The sequence below is a fragment of the Podarcis pityusensis genome, assembly GCF_964106645.2.
Source record: "Podarcis pityusensis genome assembly, chromosome: 1".
In the NCBI taxonomy this organism is placed as follows: Eukaryota; Metazoa; Chordata; class Lepidosauria; order Squamata; family Lacertidae; genus Podarcis; species Podarcis pityusensis.
Genome location: NC_138028.1, coordinates 65226090 through 65243490, shown reverse-complemented (window position 1 = coordinate 65243490; position 17401 = coordinate 65226090). Strand labels below are relative to the sequence as shown.

General features: G+C 41.4%; 1 protein-coding gene across 14 annotated transcripts in view; it reads left to right on the top strand.

Annotated features, from left to right (window-relative positions):
* The window catches only part of PAX6 (paired box 6), a 42795-nt gene extending 27622 nt beyond the window's left edge, over positions 1 to 15173 (top strand). For 10 of the 14 annotated variants that reach the window (XM_080983620.1, XM_080983614.1, XM_080983616.1 and 7 more), the window contains 6 exons: positions 6065 to 6223; positions 7067 to 7149; positions 7936 to 8086; positions 8228 to 8343; positions 13349 to 13499; positions 14106 to 15170. In XM_080983620.1, the coding sequence (XP_080839746.1) occupies positions 6065 to 6223; positions 7067 to 7149; positions 7936 to 8086; positions 8228 to 8343; positions 13349 to 13499; positions 14106 to 14191 (746 nt within the window). In that variant the 3' untranslated portion in view covers positions 14192 to 15170. Of the gene's footprint in view, positions 1 to 6064; positions 6224 to 7066; positions 7150 to 7935; positions 8087 to 8227; positions 8344 to 13348; positions 13500 to 14105 lie in introns of all 14 variants that reach the window. The other 4 variants (XM_080983608.1, XM_080983610.1, XM_080983613.1 and 1 more) reach the window with 4 other exon arrangements.
* Positions 15174 to 17401: the final 2228 nt, after the last annotated feature.

The following is a 17401-nucleotide window of genomic DNA, read 5'->3' as shown; positions in this document are numbered from 1 at the left end:
TCTGAACCGAGGGTACATTTCATCGCCATGCGCGTATTTAGTTATTTTAAAATTGGAATTCTCTCCCTTCCCAGGTGATGTTGTTGTTGTTGTATTGAAAGGAAGTAAGATCTGTCGCAGAAATCATTGGGAATCGGGCATGAAGCCCTTTCGGAAAAGACGCGATGTCTTATTCCTCTATAGTTTCCTGAAACAGCAGCCCCCATCCTCATCCTTTAAAATTTAAATTTTAAACCGAAGCACACACCTTCCCCCGCACAAAAACTGAGGAGATCCTTGGGGTTAAAGATTAACCCGTGCGGGACAGGGCGTGGATTTGCTCTCTAAATTCCCTAGACAGGAGCGCTGGATCTCAGAATTTTGTTTTCGGTTTTTGTGCTGGTTTTTGTGCTGGATTTCAGGCAGTATTTGGCTAGGGCCCGTGGAGGGAGACGAGGGGCAGGATTCAGCCCTTGTAAATCCCACCGGTTTTAATGGGAGCGCGCGGATCAATCCATCCCATTTACACCACTGAGATCTGCTGGTAAGAGGTTTACTCAGAAGAAAAGCCCCGTTTTAGACAATGAGTCCAGCTCCCCATTAAACGCCCATGGGACTACAATCTTAAAAGTGCTTAACTGTGGCTGGATCGTTTTCCCCAGAGTGTATTCAGCTGCTCTCCCTAAAGCACATTTACGTGGAAGTAAGGCCCACTGGTCTTCTTCTTCTTCTTCTTCTTCTTCTTCTTGTCAACGTGTATAGGATCTGGGTGCCAGGGTTTCAAAGACCCCCATTAATCACCAGTTGCCATATAGTTAAAACAAATGAATGGGAATAAAGCTTGCGGATGGGGGCCTGCTACTATATTCTTGGCCCTGAGTCAACCTCAAAAAAATGTGGACGAGGAAAGCGGGGGAGGGGGCGTAGAGGCCTTGGCTGAGGCGCTGGGGGGGGGGGGAAGAAGAGGAGAGAGAGACGCGCACTTAAAGCCTTTGCACCACTAAATTAAAATTAATAAAATGCCTCTGCCCTGGAATATTCATGCGGGGGACTCGGGTGCCCCCCCTCGCCGGGCTGCCTCTGTGTTCCTGGATTTTAAGAGTCCATTACTCCAAAAGCATAAGGCAAGGTTAGGTCTCAGAGGGGGACAAATATGGTCTCAATCTGATAAACGCCATGCAGCAGTGAATAAAATAATGGATACATGAGGGCTGACAGAACAAAAAGAGACATCTCTATCCGGGAGAAATTCTCCAGTGATTTAGCGGTTTTAGGGATCACTGAGACACTGTTTCTTATCTCCCCCCCCCCCTCCGCCTCCTCTCGCCCCTCCTTATAAGACTAAAGCCTTCTATAGGATTTAGACACTTTCTCTTTCAACAGATGCTACAATGTTTTGATCCCAGCTCCACAGCTGAAAGGTGCCGCAATCGGTTTGCTATCTTTCTTTCTTTTCCCCCTCTCTGCTAGTTTTCCGCCTCACTGATTAAGACACTAAGAAACTAAGGAATGATTTTATTTCCCAGCGTCTTTTATCCCCCCCCCCCGTTTTTTCCCCTTTCCTGGAAAACAAATCCTATACCCAGCGTCAGATGGTCTAGCTATAGGATAATAGCGACAGCATATTCACTCGCTTTTTCTTACGGATTAGGTCTAGAAGGTGGAACGGGCTATTGAGTTCATTCCTTTATAGGCTTCTTCTTTTTTCCCAAGTCTCATTTTAAAAGAAAGAAAGATATCTTAATTGTCTGGCATTTCTTTTCCCTTAAAAACAAACACACACGCACACATATATCTGTCTTTCCAAAGCAAAACTTAAAATAGTTTAAACAGACACCGTTTTGAGGGGCGGGGGGAGAAAAGGGTCTTCAAACAGCAGAATGAAGACAAGCGAAAAAGTTGTCATAAGTGCTCCTTAAAGAAAACGAAGAGCTCTTGATTTCGGGTGCAACCGTCATTCTGTTGAAGTCAATGGGGACCCTCCCATTGATATCCATGGGGCTTTGCGGGTCATTAGAAGCGGAGGTTGACTGGAGAATGGATGAGGAGCGGGTTGAGGTTGCTTCCTTTTGTTTTTAAACCCCCCTTAACCTGGAAAAAAAGAAAAAAGAAAACAAATCCTGCTTTGGGGCCATTTTCGCCTTGCAGAAGGAGAGAATTATCCCTGCTTTTCGTGGATTGAATCTGGTTCCTTTAATTTTAACGGCTCCTGCCATTTCTCCAAAACTGCCTTGGCTAAGCGGTGAAAGAGGAGCTGAAAAATGACTCCGCGCGGGCCCTTAGGATCCCAAACCGCCTCCCCGGAGAGGTCTGGCAAGCAGCTGGGCTGGGGGATCAAGCCGCAAGCTGCAACAGACGAAAATTCCCTGCTCACCCGCACGGACCCATCCGCACGCACCCTCCAAAGGCGCGCCGAAAACGGGCAGATTTGGGCTTTTGCCCAGCGCTGGCACCACCTTCGAGGGAGGGCGCAGCAATAAGGAATGGAGTTGGAAAGATCCGAAAGTGTTGCGTGCTTTTGGAGCACTCCCTTTGACCACAACTACAAAGTAGCCAATTCCCACCCAAAATGTCCCGATTATACCGAAGGTTGTTCCTTCTGGGTCACTGGGACTTTGTTGTCGCTTGCAGATTTGGTTTGGTTATATACACGCGCTAAGCACAAACCGTTGGAGTTTCTTTATTTCATTTTAACTTTCGTTCATATAAGATATCAGTGGGGCAAAACGGTTGAAACTCAATCATCTTTTCAGCCAGGTGGCCAGAAATGCGATTTGACCGCGGAACTGGTGCACCGCGATCCTGCGAACGGCTGCTCCGAATTAAGTGCCGCTGAGCTGTCTGTCAAAATGAGCTCAGCGCTTCTCTTGCATTGGACAGCCTGATTCCAAAACTGGTTATAAGCTGCAGCGTTTGGATTTCAGGCCATTTCATCCCATGAGTTCAGGTTGCATCGCACGGAAGGAATTATCCCCGACCACGTAGACATTTTTGACCCTCGGCTAAAGTCCGCGCAGCAAATGCGCCTCCTGATTGGATCTCGCCCGCGTAATGCGCAGTCATTTCAGAGCAGGGAATTCTTCTTGGGCTGAAGTACCCGATGCAAATCCCGGTGAACCCAAGCACTCTCCTCCGAAGTGCTTTTAATTGCAAATAAGCACATTGGCTTCAGTTTTGAACGGTCCACAGTGCCCCTTCCTTTAAATCCAGGAAAGGATTGGGGCCCCAGTCAATTTCACACGTGCATCATTGACTAAGGCGACCAGTGTTTGCCTGGGTTGCGCTCAAGTATCTCCTCAACTACCTCAACCTGCGTGCAAGGTGTAATGTAGGGCTCAGAGTCCATCAGCCTTGTGAGAAAAGGCAGAAGTAATTAGGGCTGAAGATCTGAGTGGGCTGCGTTTCTCCAGCACGGAGGACTCCTGGAAGAGGCTCCTAGCAGTGCCCTTAACTTAAAAAGCCAGCCACCAACTCTAGCTAGTAAATAAAAACAGGGCCCTTGTCCTGGATTCTCCTCTGCTAGTTGAAGCTTCTCTAATCTTAGCTAAGTAGTTCTCTCCTCTAACCCCCACCTCTTTTCCCCCTTCCTGGTGTTGAGTAAACAGGCTCAGTGTATGGAACTGGCCTATTCACCAGTTTAGGGGTGTTCTTTCTTTCTTCCTCAGCTCCTATAGAAAGTTTTTTAAAAATCCTAAATAGCATTGAGTAGCCCAGCCCAGGGGACAGTGATTAATGATAGTAGTGCCTAAAGGTTAACATACTTCACTGAAAAGTCTGTTGACTGGGATCCTTGTGATACAATGTGGGCCGCTGCACGCCTCAAGAGAATCCTTTTGTTGGGCCTGCCTGATTGTGTCCTCAAAATTCTGCCCACGAAAGTTTGCCAACCCTCCTCCTTGCCCCAAGAGTTTAATAGTTTCCCTTACTCTGCAGGCATTGTGTCCTGGTGAAAAGCAGCCCCCTCGCTATTCAAGTGTTGGTGGTCATCTCAATAGATCTCCAAACGCCCATATGGTGACCACTGGAGATGAATCCAACTGTTTAAATGGGGGAGAAAGTTGGGGTTTTAAAACATTTCAAAGTGTTTGAAAAGATCCCTACCAGATCCTGTCACAATTCTCTTGAGGCTTTGAAGGCTGGGCCCCATTGTGAGCCGATTATAAACGATATTACTTTAAAGTTGATTTCCCACAAATATATATATATTTTTTCCAGGCTTAGGAGAGAGAGAAAACTGCTGGTTGATTTTTTTTTGGTAGCATAACTTTTCTCACTCTCTTCCTTCCTAGTCCAGAGTGTTAGAATCAAAAGAATCCCTTCTTCTATTTTTCATTTAGCAACATCAAAACGCTTCAAATTATTCTCTGAAAGGAAAGGGAGAGTTAATTTACTGACAACTTCTCCTTTGCCTCTACAGAAATGTCCATTCCTTTTGTAAAACACCCTTCTCCCCCCCTCCTTTCCCTTTTCCCTCAGTGTCTGCAGACACTTTGAAAGACAGCTAGACCACGAGCATATCTTTACCTCCAGCAGCAATGTGAAAACAATAAAACTTTCTCTTGTTTAATGATAGAAATTACATTAAAAGTGTTGGAAATGCCCTAATTAAAAATGTACCACTTAAATGATATGCCAGGCGCTCAGCTGCAGAATAGCATATTTAGCTACTTAGCGAACTCGCTACTATTTCTTTTTAAAATTACATGTTAAAAATTTTAAAGAAATCTTACTTTTCTCTGGTGCAACACATTACAAAGAATGGACAGTCCTTTTATCTAAATATAAAATTCCATTTTCAGCAATTATAGCCTGTTCTTGGTGATGATATAATTACAGCTGTGCTCTGTAATAGGTGTCAAGGCAATGCACACTCATACAATAGTTGAATAAAACTGCAGAACAATGCAGGCACTTCTAAATCCACAACCTTTAAAATGAAATTGACTGTGCAGAATTCAAATCAAAACTAGATAAATATTTTTTAAAAAAGATTACAAGCTTGGTTTGGTTTCTTAATAGCATTTTCTGCAAACCTATCAACATCTAATTGATTAGATAGGAATTACTGATTATAGATAATCTGAAATACTGAACATCACTATTTTAAGTGCAGCAATAGGTAAATAAATTCCATACAGAGAGGATCTTTTGCAGGGCATTTTCAAAAAGTTACAACCATCTCCACTTGAAATCATTTATTGGATTGTTGTATTTGTATGGGAGGGAGAAGTGATGTCTTTTATCAATAGAATTAAAATGTATTGTTAATCTTTAGTTCATACAGTGGGAATATGTTGTTATTTAGATAAACTGCATCTTCTTTATTTGAACATGATATATGTCCCCCATTGTTACATACTAATTTGTGTTTTGTTACATATTCCTTTGAACTCCTCTGTATTGCAAGTGGGAGGGGGGTGACCTTTTTTCATCAGTCACTATCCCACCCAAGATTTCAAGACTGATAAACCTTTTAAATAAGGCATTGTTTGTCCTTATATCACCAGTCCCACAGTAGTCCATGTATTTCAGTATGGACCAAGGGCTTAAGCCTCACACTCTAGTCCACAAACCATTTAGAATAGAGTACCGGGGCTTCTGATCCCCAATTCCTATTACACCAATCTCAGTCTGAAACTCCACAAGTGTTGCCATGCACACTCAGAGCCTGGAAGTGCAGATTCCCCTCTGCCTTTTGTTTAGATGCCCACTTTGTGCACCTCCTTTGGGTATAACCGCTCCATGTCCCACAGCAGAAGTTGGATCAAGCTGATTATATGCAAGGAAGTTTCATGTAACTTCAGTGAGATACATGTACTGCAGAACTATCAGGTGGCAGCATGTTTTGGGTCTGGACATACATTGACCTCAAATATGTTTGGTTTAACTGAGAAACAACTTGACCAATAAGAGGCTTCTCATACAATTTATCACAAGGCCTCATCTCACCCTCAAGTAAGCTGATGGGTGGTTGTAACTTGGGCAAGGTTAAGAAGCTATGTCCTTGGTCACGGCTGACTTTTTGTGCTAGAACATAGCGGTCCAGCTTGGTCTTTCTCAGGATGGCTTCCTCATTCTGTTGCAGATGGTTGTCCGCAACAAGAAGGAGGGGGAGAAAACACCAACTCCATCAGTTCCAATGGAGAAGATTCAGACGAGGCCCAGATGAGGCTTCAGCTGAAAAGGAAGCTGCAAAGAAATCGGACCTCCTTCACCCAAGAACAAATTGAAGCGCTTGAGAAAGGTATGTGGCATGTGCCTGAGTCAAAACTAGGGAAGGGCTTCACATCCTCTGCTCTCTTCTGGCCCATCCTGACAAGTTCCAAAGAAATTCTTCGATGGACATTGACGAGGATCTCACATGGTTTTCCTACCAAAGGCATCTTTTAAATGCTTGGAGGTGACATGATAAGGACAGCATTCTAAACTGACAATCCACCTGCTCCACAGTGCAGCAGTTGGGCAGCTCATATTGGCTGAGTCATGGTGATGAGACTTCTGACTGCAGCCAACCTCGCCCTTCTCTCAGGTTACATTATATGCTTGAAGGGCAGCTTTCAGGATACTGAGACTGCAGTTCCTGTCCTGGCATCACCAGTTGCCCCAGAGGACAGTTGTCCTTCTGCTTCTTTTGATGCACCTCCGATTCTGGGCCCAGATTTCAAACGCTTTGCTTGAAATCCGATTAGATGATCACGTATTAACTTACTCATGTTCAAATGTTAGCACAGGAAAAGGAGGCCCTCATTTTTTATGCATTGGCTGCTCTAAATACATCCAAACACAGAGGAACTCTGGTCAATTCCTTCTTAACAATCTACTCCTATAATTGCATAGTCTGGTATTAATCACATATTTATCTAGCAGGGTGAGAGAATGTATATGTGTGTGTGAACACTGAACAATGACATCTCCCTCTTCTTAAAGGAAAGGAATAAAAATCATAGGAGCACTTTGGTGGAAATATTCCTCATAAAAGATTGAAAGCATAAAGTGCACTCAAACATAGACAGCTGAAAGCAGGAAGCGGCCGTCCTTTCTGAGATCTGTTTTTAAAACTAACTCCGCCACGTTTCCTTTCTACCAGAATTCGAGAGAACTCACTATCCTGATGTGTTTGCCAGAGAGAGACTAGCTGCCAAAATAGACTTGCCTGAAGCAAGAATACAGGTACTCAAGTGACTATGTAATGTTTTCTTTCTTCCCCTCCCCTCCCATCACCCTGTAAAGGGGGACACTGATGTTTTCAGGGGGAAATACCTAGTCTCCAACAAAGCTGTCCATCTGCAGCCTGATAGGAACACATGAAGCTGTCTTATCCTGAGTCAGCCCACTGGTCCATCAGGCTCAGTGTTGTGTGCATTGCAGCTCTCTGTCAGGCAGGGGCCTCTCCAATCCCTCCCTGGAGATGCCAGAGATTGAACCTGGGACCGTCTGCATTCCAAGCTAGATGCTCTCCTACTGGGCTACAGCCCTTCCCATGCATGAGGACAGGAAAGCCCCAAGCAGTGCTTGTTGTTCCATCTGGCTCTTGCCTAGATAGCTATATATGTGCAGGCGTGGGCACAAGGGAGGGGCAGCTGCCCCCCCAATCAATAAAAATCAATAAAAACACATAGCAAACTGAGGTTCTGCCCCCCCAACAAAAGGCCTGCCCCCCTAACAAAAACCCATGTGTGCAGGTGTGTAGTAGATGTGCATCCAATCTGCCCTGTGGGAAGCCAGTCACACATGCAGATGACTTTGTAGATCAGTGGTTCCCTGTTTATTCCCCAGTCATTTTGTTAAATAGATAATAGATAAATATGAAAAAAAGGTTGCAGTGAGGCTCTGTCTTTATAGAGGCTTCCCATGAGTAGCTCTAGAGAAGTAGCTGGGTCTTCTGCTCTGAATGATGCGTGATAGGACAAGGTCCTCTTTCCACAGTGCTAACAGAAAGGCTCTTGCGTTTTGCAGGTGTGGTTTTCCAACAGGAGGGCAAAATGGAGACGGGAAGAGAAGCTAAGGAATCAGAGAAGACAAGCCAGCAACACCCCCAGCCACATTCCCATCAGCAGTAGTTTTAGCACAAGTGTCTACCAACCAATCCCGCAACCCACAACACCTGGTAATGTGCTTTCAGAAATGTATTGATCAGTCAGTCACCCATTTGGGGCAATAGAACAGAACGCTCTGTACAGTAATACAGTCATCTGATTGAAGCGTAAACTAATACGTCCATCCTGTCTATCTATCTATTCTATTATAGTTTCCTCTTTCACATCAGGTTCAATGCTGGGCAGAACAGACACCGCGCTAACAAACACATACAGTGCTTTGCCACCCATGCCTAGCTTCACAATGGCTAACAACCTGCCTATGCAAGTAAGTATAATCCACTAATATGCTCTCTTTCTTTCTTTCTTTCTCCCCCACTTTCTTGTTCTCTCTCTGAGCTGGGCAGAGCCTTGTCCATTCGATGGTTGGGGTGGAAAATGCCAATTCCAGGCCAAAAGAGGAGGTTGTCAAAGGTCAAGGGGATTTCTGTTTTCACACCATTATGAAGTCTTCAAATTTGTGAAGTCAACATGGAACCTCCTTGAGACTGATTAGCCTAATGGAGGTGCTTGAGCCACTCATCAAGATTTCTTCCTTGGGCTAATTAACGTGGAGTAGCTCTCAGGGCCTGGCTTTATGCTAGCGGTCTACAATGCCGGCCAGAAGTTCCACTTTATCCATAAACAGGCCTCGGGACATCATTTTTGCCAAGGTTTAACTACCTTGATTCTGACAGAGAGCTAAAGGGTATTTTGAGAACAATTAATCAGAGTAAAGTGCTCTTGGGTTTGAAACCCTGGAAGGAGCAAGGCAGCAGCCTCCAAACTGGCTACTCCAAAGCAGGGGTACCAACTTGAATAAAATATGGGGGGGGGGAGAAGTAAGCCCTGCCCTGCATAATCGACCACAAGACTTGGTGGACAGGCACCGTTTGAATGGCAATGCCCATCAACTTCCAGGGGGCCCGGCCCCCTCAAATATTTTATTGGAGGGAGGGTGAAGGGACCTCGGCCCCTAGGAGTTTGCTTCTATGCTGCATAGTTTTCTCCTTTTTATTTCAATCAGGTCACTCCTGAGTAAAACATCAATAGTTTAATCTGGTCCTTCTGAGCTTTCACAGGGATGCTTAAATTCAGTGATTTCTTATGTTTGCCACTCTGTTCCTTTTGTGTGGGCAATACTATCCTGTAGAAGCCACTGAATTGTTGTTGTGGATAGCAGTTGTGTGAGTTAGGTAGTTTTAGAAGAAATTATGGCTCTCTCTCTCTCCCCCTCCCCCACCTCTCACCTCCATATGGTAATGTGCATTATTTCAACGTGTGGTAAGTCAGCCCTATGGCATTTTTGGTGGGTCCTCCTGGTCATTTTGATGACTGGGGCCCTGCACTTTCTCCCCAAAGCCATACCTTGACAGCACCACTGGTGGATAGTGTTTAGACATGGTTCAAAATCCTATTCAGCATGAAGCTCACAGGGTGGCCTTGGACAAATCACTATCCCAGGGACCTTTGTGAGAATAAACCAAGGGAAAACTGTAATGCTTGGGAGTGAAGGCCAGAATAAGTAAATAAAAAGAATGACTAATAATTTTTTAGCACTGTTCCTTTGGTACTGCCATATGCAATTATTATTATTATTTTTTAAAAGTCCTGTATTAGTGTGACATGGGGATTTTCAAACCCAATTTACAATATCTAAACTCAATTGAACATTGGGCAAGATGGCAGGAAGTTGCTGGCTAAGTGGCGTTGCTCTGAGTTTCTCCAAAGTGGGGAGTCTTAGCATTAACCCTATCCACAGCTAACTTTTTGCTGTGTGGAAGCAAGGCTGGAACCTGCTTCTAATTCACAACAGTAGTGTTCAAGGACAGTTTAGACACCCTCTAACGGTCGCTAACCTTGTTTATTAACTCACTATTAGAGTCCCCCACATTTTTAAAAGAAGACTTGCTTTTGACTACAGCATGATTCTAAATGGTGTCCATGACCATTGATATACATTGGCTACTGAGATAACAGGTTACTGAATCAGATGGGCCATTGGTCTGATCCAGCACACTCTTCTTATGTTTTACTGTAGAAAAATGTGACAGTTGTTAATCCAGAATAATTTAATTTGCAATTGATTAACATTAATTAAAAGAATGGGACCATACCTAAGATCTCTTATGAACTCAATTTAATAGGCTATGAGTCAACTAAAAGGCAAATTTGTCAATATTATTGGGTATTCCACTCCTGGTAAATATACAAGTTGCATAATACTCTGATTTCAAAGAGGCAAAGTTCCCGGAGCAATAGAAAAATTATCACCAAAGGGTGTATTAGGAACATCCAGGTAATTAATGGGAGTTTGCCCATTGGTGTATACAACTGACACCCTGACCTTGTATACTTTACAAGGCACTTAATAGACCTAAATGCCACCTAAAGGATACAGTATTGTGCAGAATGAAACATGCATGAAATCTATATTGAATCATGGTGGTTGGTCCTGATCCAGTTAGAGTTGATTGTGCTTAAGCCCCATGGCATTTCAGTCAGTTGTGATTAATTGTCTCACTGATTTCAATCTGTTTGAGAGTTCTTGACATGCGGCTGATGCATTGTGTATAAATGTTGTGGAGCTCTTTGAATATGCATGCTATATCGTAAGAAAATGTTATACATTGCTTGAGTGATTTCCATAGAACAAAAGTGCAGCAAACATTTTCTGAATGAAGGCTAATATGTTTAGACTCGGGGTCTATGACTAGTTTTTCTAGTAGGGCACATGCGATTTCAACTGAATCAGGGCTTCTAAAGTGTCTGATTTGTTCAAGAAAGGCACTCTGATCCAGCAGATATTTTTGTGAATGGAAGGCGTGGCATTGTGATATCCCCCTTTTCTCTGATTTCCCCTAAAATGGTTGAGTACCCTCATGGAAGATAGTGCTGGGGACTGCGGGAGAAAAGGGGAATTTGCAAAAAACATCTTCCCCCTTCTTTCCATTCATGGAAACCTCCACTGGATGAAAGAGCCTTCCATGAATAGGAAGGCAGCATACAACCCATTGATCTAAAAGTTGTAGAATGAGCCAACATAAAAGGACTGTTGCAATGGAACATGATAGTTAGGTACACAATAACTAGGAAGAGCTTTCCAAACCTGGAATGTGATCATCTGGACTGAAAAAGAGAAATAAAGGACTTGATAAAATTGTGAAAAATATGTGTAGTGAGTTAATTGGCGCTCATGGATTTGAATTCATAAAGCAAAAGTTTCAGAATCTGTTTAAGAAAAAAAATGTACCCAACCAGAGAAACTCATTAGTATAGCATTGGTGAGGAGAAAAGGCTTATTAAAATGCTAGCAGGATTACACCTTGGCTGATGAGACACTGTGGCTATTGGCACCCTAGAAATACCCAAGGGGGAGAGGAGGATGTGAACAGCACCTGCAGTTCTAAATAGCTGTGTTAAAGTGAACAGAGCTGCCAAACCTCATGCTTGTAAGCAGGTGGATAACTAGCTGGCTGAGTGGGGGGGGGGGAGAATACAATGCTAGGGTCCCCAATCATTATTGTACACATGCGATGGAGCTCATAGGAAGATACAGAAGCTATAGGTTTTCCATGGCTTTTCATGAAGCATTGACTGGTACAGCTATTTCAGGCTGGAACTTGGGGAAATCAGATCATAGTAGAATTGGCCATAATGGAATAGGTTGCTATGTTCTTTATGACCCCCCACCCCCACAATCAATCAAATACAAATACATTTGCAGTAAATACAGTATGTCTGTATGGCATGCCTCTTGAATTTAGAACTGAAGCTAGTATATTAATGCATAGTCATGAGTAAATGTTGGGAAGGGCTTTATGTTGGTTATTTACTTGGCATGTGCATCTGAATTTGCATTTTGGACCAGAGTTGCATTTTGGGTTGGGAACTCTTTGTTAATTGAACCCAGGATTATTGGGAGTGGGAATCTGAGCATGCCTGATAAGAGTTCTAAAGTAATCCAAAGATAATACATGAAAGATAAATTCTGGATAAAAGATAAATACAGAATGTTTCAAAATACAGTCCTTTAAGAACCTGACAGTCGTTGTGGAAGCAAAACAATATTCCTAAAATAAAGGCAATTGTTATTTCTGTTTTATGTGGATTGCTGAGGAAGAAGCAGCACTTTTACACAGATAGCCAGAGTGCAACTGTAACCTAATATCCACAAAAATGTAACAGCAGTACTTTCAAAGGAAAGACAGAGAGTTAAGAGAGATTAGAAAGTAAAATATCCAAATCACAGGGAATATTGTAATGGGAATTAGAAACCTAATTACTTTTAGCAGCCCCCCCCCAAAAAAACCCAACTCAGTCCCAATGACAATCAGTTTGGGGATAAATACAGGTATAAATTTGTGGATTGTATATTATTAAGGTTACCAATGGGCCTGTTGTATTATATCTGCTGCTTTCTATATCCATGCTGTTCTGAATAAATATAGGTAAACAACTAGAAAACCAGGCCAATCCATAACCTGACTATGATAAAATATTTAGATTTAAGCTGCTATTCCTCATGGGTTTAAACTGGTTGTCACCTTGAAGTCTAACATATTCACTGATCCAGAAATTGGACTGGGATGTAAGACTTAAACCATTACATTGCCAAACACTGAGAGTGATATCAGTTCTTAAAAGCAATATTTGTCTTCAGTAATGTGGCTTTCATGCACACCCTAATTTCTATTCTGCACCAGTGATTCCCAAATGGTAGACCAACTTGTGGGAAGCTTGTGCACAAGACCCAGAGAGAAAATGTTTTTGTTTTGGTGTTCACTGTAAGGCTTATAGATTGGTAAGCTGATCCGATTTCCTGCTACAAACAAGAAGATAGATGATTCCTTCTGAATTTGAGAAAATCATTAGGATTGGCACTTCTGAGAGATACCCTTAACATGCATTCCAATATAAACAAAAACATAGCCCAATTCACAGTTAATGCTTCTGAGCAAGGATGCTCCACTCTCCACTCCCCAACCCAGTGACAGATCTGAAAGTGCTCAAATCTGGGGAAGTGAAGTGCTCAAAGAAAGTAGCCCCTATTTGAATATAATAAGTAAGACTTAAAGTGGAAGGACCTGCTCTCTGCATGCCATGGAATGTAGATGGGGAATCATTTGCCCTCTTTTGGGGGTGGGAACCGTGAAGACTGAGCACTCTGTGGAACAAGGCACTAAATATGAATGTTTTACTTCTTTGTGTGTAGAGTCTATCTACTGTCCCTAAAAGGAAACAATGGCTATATGATGCTGCTGAAATTCACAAGCCTTGCTTTGTTCTTTCAGCCCCCGGTACCCAGCCAGACTTCCTCTTACTCTTGCATGCTGCCCACAAGTCCGTCAGTAAATGGGAGGAGTTATGATACATATACCCCTCCTCACATGCAGACACATATGAACAGCCAGCCAATGGGCGCCTCTGGCGCAACTTCAACAGGTAAGCACTCCTTTGTTTCTTTGTCAAAAGGAATTTAAAGGAGTTGTTTCTCCTGCCAGTCTGATCTCAACAATTTATTCAGAAAGTTATTGCTAATTTTCTATCCAAATGTGATTGTTAGTTACCTGTTAAAAACCCAGTCCTAGTAGCAGTTGCTTAAACCTAGTGGCTTGACTCTTCATGTATAAAATAGGGAAGCCATTCCTGGCTTGTTTTGGGGGGGCTGCACTTGAAGGAAGGAAGGAATGATGAACAGAACATTGTTTTGTTTCTTCCTTCTAGTTTATATCTTTCCCCCTCTCAGCACTTCTAGATAAAGTTGGAACATAAAAATAAAATACTGTATCCCATTACAATTTGAAAATGTTAGAGCAGACTGACTGGACATTTAACTGTGGGGCCAAAAAGGATTTTCTACTATGCTTGCAGATGGCTAGGTCAACTGATTTCCTAAAATTAGGAAATGATCAAACGGGGAAAGATATTATTGACTTCTTTAACATAGTTCTGGAAGCTTTAGAAGAAAGCCCCCTTTTAATAGGGCCACAGAGAAGCTGAATATATGTGTGTTTGGTTCTACAAAATTTTTCTTCTTTTTCTTTTAAGGTCTTATTTCCCCTGGAGTGTCAGTTCCTGTTCAAGTTCCCGGCAGTGAACCTGATATGTCTCAATATTGGCCAAGATTACAGTAAACCATGTGTTGATTTTGTAAATGGCTCTATGGACAACAGTTGGAGGTTTCGCTGTGTTTTCTAAAAGAAGAACGGCTTTCAGAGTACGTCTGTACTGCAACTGTGCCCTACGACATAACACATGGAGAAAGACTTTAACATGGACCTTTGTATACATGAAGGCATTATATCAGTTGGAACAAATCTTCATTTTGGTATCCAAACTTTTATTCATTTTGATGTATTATTTGTAAATGGGCATTTGTATGTTATAATGAAAAAAGAACAATGTAGACTGAATGGATGTTTGCTTTTGTGTTGGTCATGAAGTTGTGTTTTTTATTTTATTTTTAAAAAAGGAAGCCATGATCAACAAGCTTTGCCACGAATTAAGAGTTTTATCAAGCTATATCGAATACTTCTACCAATCTGTTCATAGATTTCAGACTGATGCTTCAAGTTTGTATCATTCCATTGCATATAATTCAACCTGGAACAATACGGCATTAGATTTCTGTAAGAAAAATATCTGTTGGGATTTCCAAAGGTTATTAACAGATGATGCTTATGTGCAAACGAAGGATCAAGAGAGAACTTCAAAGAAGAAAAGTTTGATAGGAAAAGGATAGATTGTGTCTTCGATATAATCCAATTTGTTTTATGTCAAAATGTAAGTATTTGTCTTCCCTAGAAATCTCCCAGAATGATTTCTATAATAAAGTTAATTTCATTTATATTTGACAAGAATATTCTATAGATGTTTTATACACATTTTCATGCATCAAACGTTTCTTTTTTGGTCAGCAAAAGTTAATTGTTCTTAGCTGAAGTTGTACTACTGTTCACAGTCCAATCATTTTTGTGCATCTAAAATTCATTCCTAATCAATTAAAAGTGCTTGCAAGAGTTTTAAACTTAAGTGTTTTGAAGTTGTTCACAACGACATATCAAAATTAACCATTGTTGATTGTAAAAACCATGCCAAAGCCTTTGTATTTCCTTTATTATACTATTTTCTTTTTAACCTTATAGTGTGGTGTGGCCAATTTTTTTTCCTTGTTAGGTTTTAATATATATATTTTTATACAGACAAATCTTATTTTGACATTATTTTCTGTTTTTAAATATTGGAGGTCCTCAAGAAATCACTTTTATATATTCTATTGCTTGGTTTGGAATCTTAGCTGAAAAGTTAACAGATTGCTGGAACACCAGAGCTATATATGGAAGTCTCTCTAGAATAGCTATAAAAAGGAAACTTTTTCCTGTTGCACAGAAGTGTATGCAAGGAAAGAGTTGTTTAATAGGGAGAAATCTAGCTAACTTTTAAGGAAGGTCTGCATTTTGAATTATGCTGCATAAATGTGGATTTATAGAAAGGGTTAACATTTTCTACTTACTTCAGTGCTGCAGCAGTCCTAAAGCAATCTATCTTCAAATAAATCCAGGTTAAATCAAATGGGATTAAGCTGGAATATTTGGTTGCAAGATTGCAGTCTCAGACCTTTTCCTTTTAAATGATTAAACTGGTGCATTATAACAAAAGCAAAGCTCTCTGAGGAAACAATCTCTCTATGTGCCTTCTCAAAGCACATTCTTAGTGTAATTTCCCAATGAACTTCTAACCTGGCTAATATTTCAATGCACTTTGCATGAGTGTGGGCGAGGGTGGAGAGGTGCATGTCAAGAAATAAAGAGAGAAGGAAAATAAACAGGCAACAACAATGCAAACTGTGACTGGCTAGTGAAAGCCGAAGGACTTTAGTCATTGGCAGCTAAATATAAACATTCCCACATCTATGGAGGAGGTTCATTGTGGTCCAGCTGTTACTTGCAATGTTGCAAGGAAAAACAGATCTGATGATGTATGAAAGCACAGGGAATTTGGAATCAAAGAGAAAGCACCACAAGCTGTACTCACAAAAGACAGAGAATAACATTTCTCTTCTGTTCAGTGTGCCATAACATAATCAAATACTACTTTTCTATAAGTTGGAGACACTGTGGCTGCTTTGAGACAATTTGCTGATGCCATAAAAGCATCCAGATGCATAATTTTCTTTTGTGACAAATGCAGAAAAGCATAACCTATAATAATATGGCTTTAATTAACACACACACACACACACACACACACACACACACACCCCATGAGTTTAAAATGAGCATGGTGGCTTTTCTGAAATAGAAATATCTATAATAATGTGGAAAACCCAACCTAGGAATCACAACTAATAGAGATGTTTTGCATAAAAGTCAGCTATTTATTTCTGCTGATCATTTTAAATGTTTTTTCAGAGAGAGAGTACGCGTTTTATGCATAAAATAATATGACATGCATGTAATTGCAGGCATCAGGAAAATCAGTCCTATACAAACAGCTCAGTTAACTGCATAATTCTTCATAACACAATATAATCTCTCCTGAGGATCATCCATCTTCCAAGGAATTCCCTTCCTTGTACATGACTGAGTGTGCGAATCTTAACATGAATATCTGTATCAGATAGGCATGAATTTGACCCCTCGCACACTTATCCAAATCAGACAGCTATACCCTTTTCAACCTAAGTAATATTTTGATCAATTTTTAAAATACTTTTTTACTCCCCCTCATTTGCAGCAACATGAGAGCCAAATTGTGTCCTACTGCACATCACAAGATCACACTCTTTATTCCAGGTTAATTAATCTAACTACCACCTCCTGGTTCTGTACTCAGAGCATCACTAAAACAGATTATAGTCATCAGCATAGAAGATCTGAATAGAAAGTGAAAGAGTGTGTGTGTGGGGGGGGGAAACCTATCCTAAGTTTTAAACTGTCTTGATTACAGGTTATTACAATGTGTTAAGGGTAGCATATGTTAAATTATCTTAAGAACGTGTCATCAGAAATGTTTAGTAGATAACTTCAGGGCTCAAGTTAGAGAAGACTTGAGCGGGACAGCATCCTTGCCTATACTGTAGTTACAAAGAAACTCCTTCCTGGTGCTTTCATCCAAAGGAGCTGGTGAAAAGAGCCAAAGACAAAGGCTTTCTTCTTCTTCTTTCCGTTGTCCCCCAATAATTTTGCTTCTTTCTACTCTAGGCAGGCATTCAGTTTTCTCCTACAGGTTGGATCTGTACAGTAACAAGGCTTATCTGCATTGCTTAATTTTTTATTTTATTGATACTTTGTTCTTCAAAGTATACCCCTGGACAAGGGACAATCTACGACCATCATGTACCA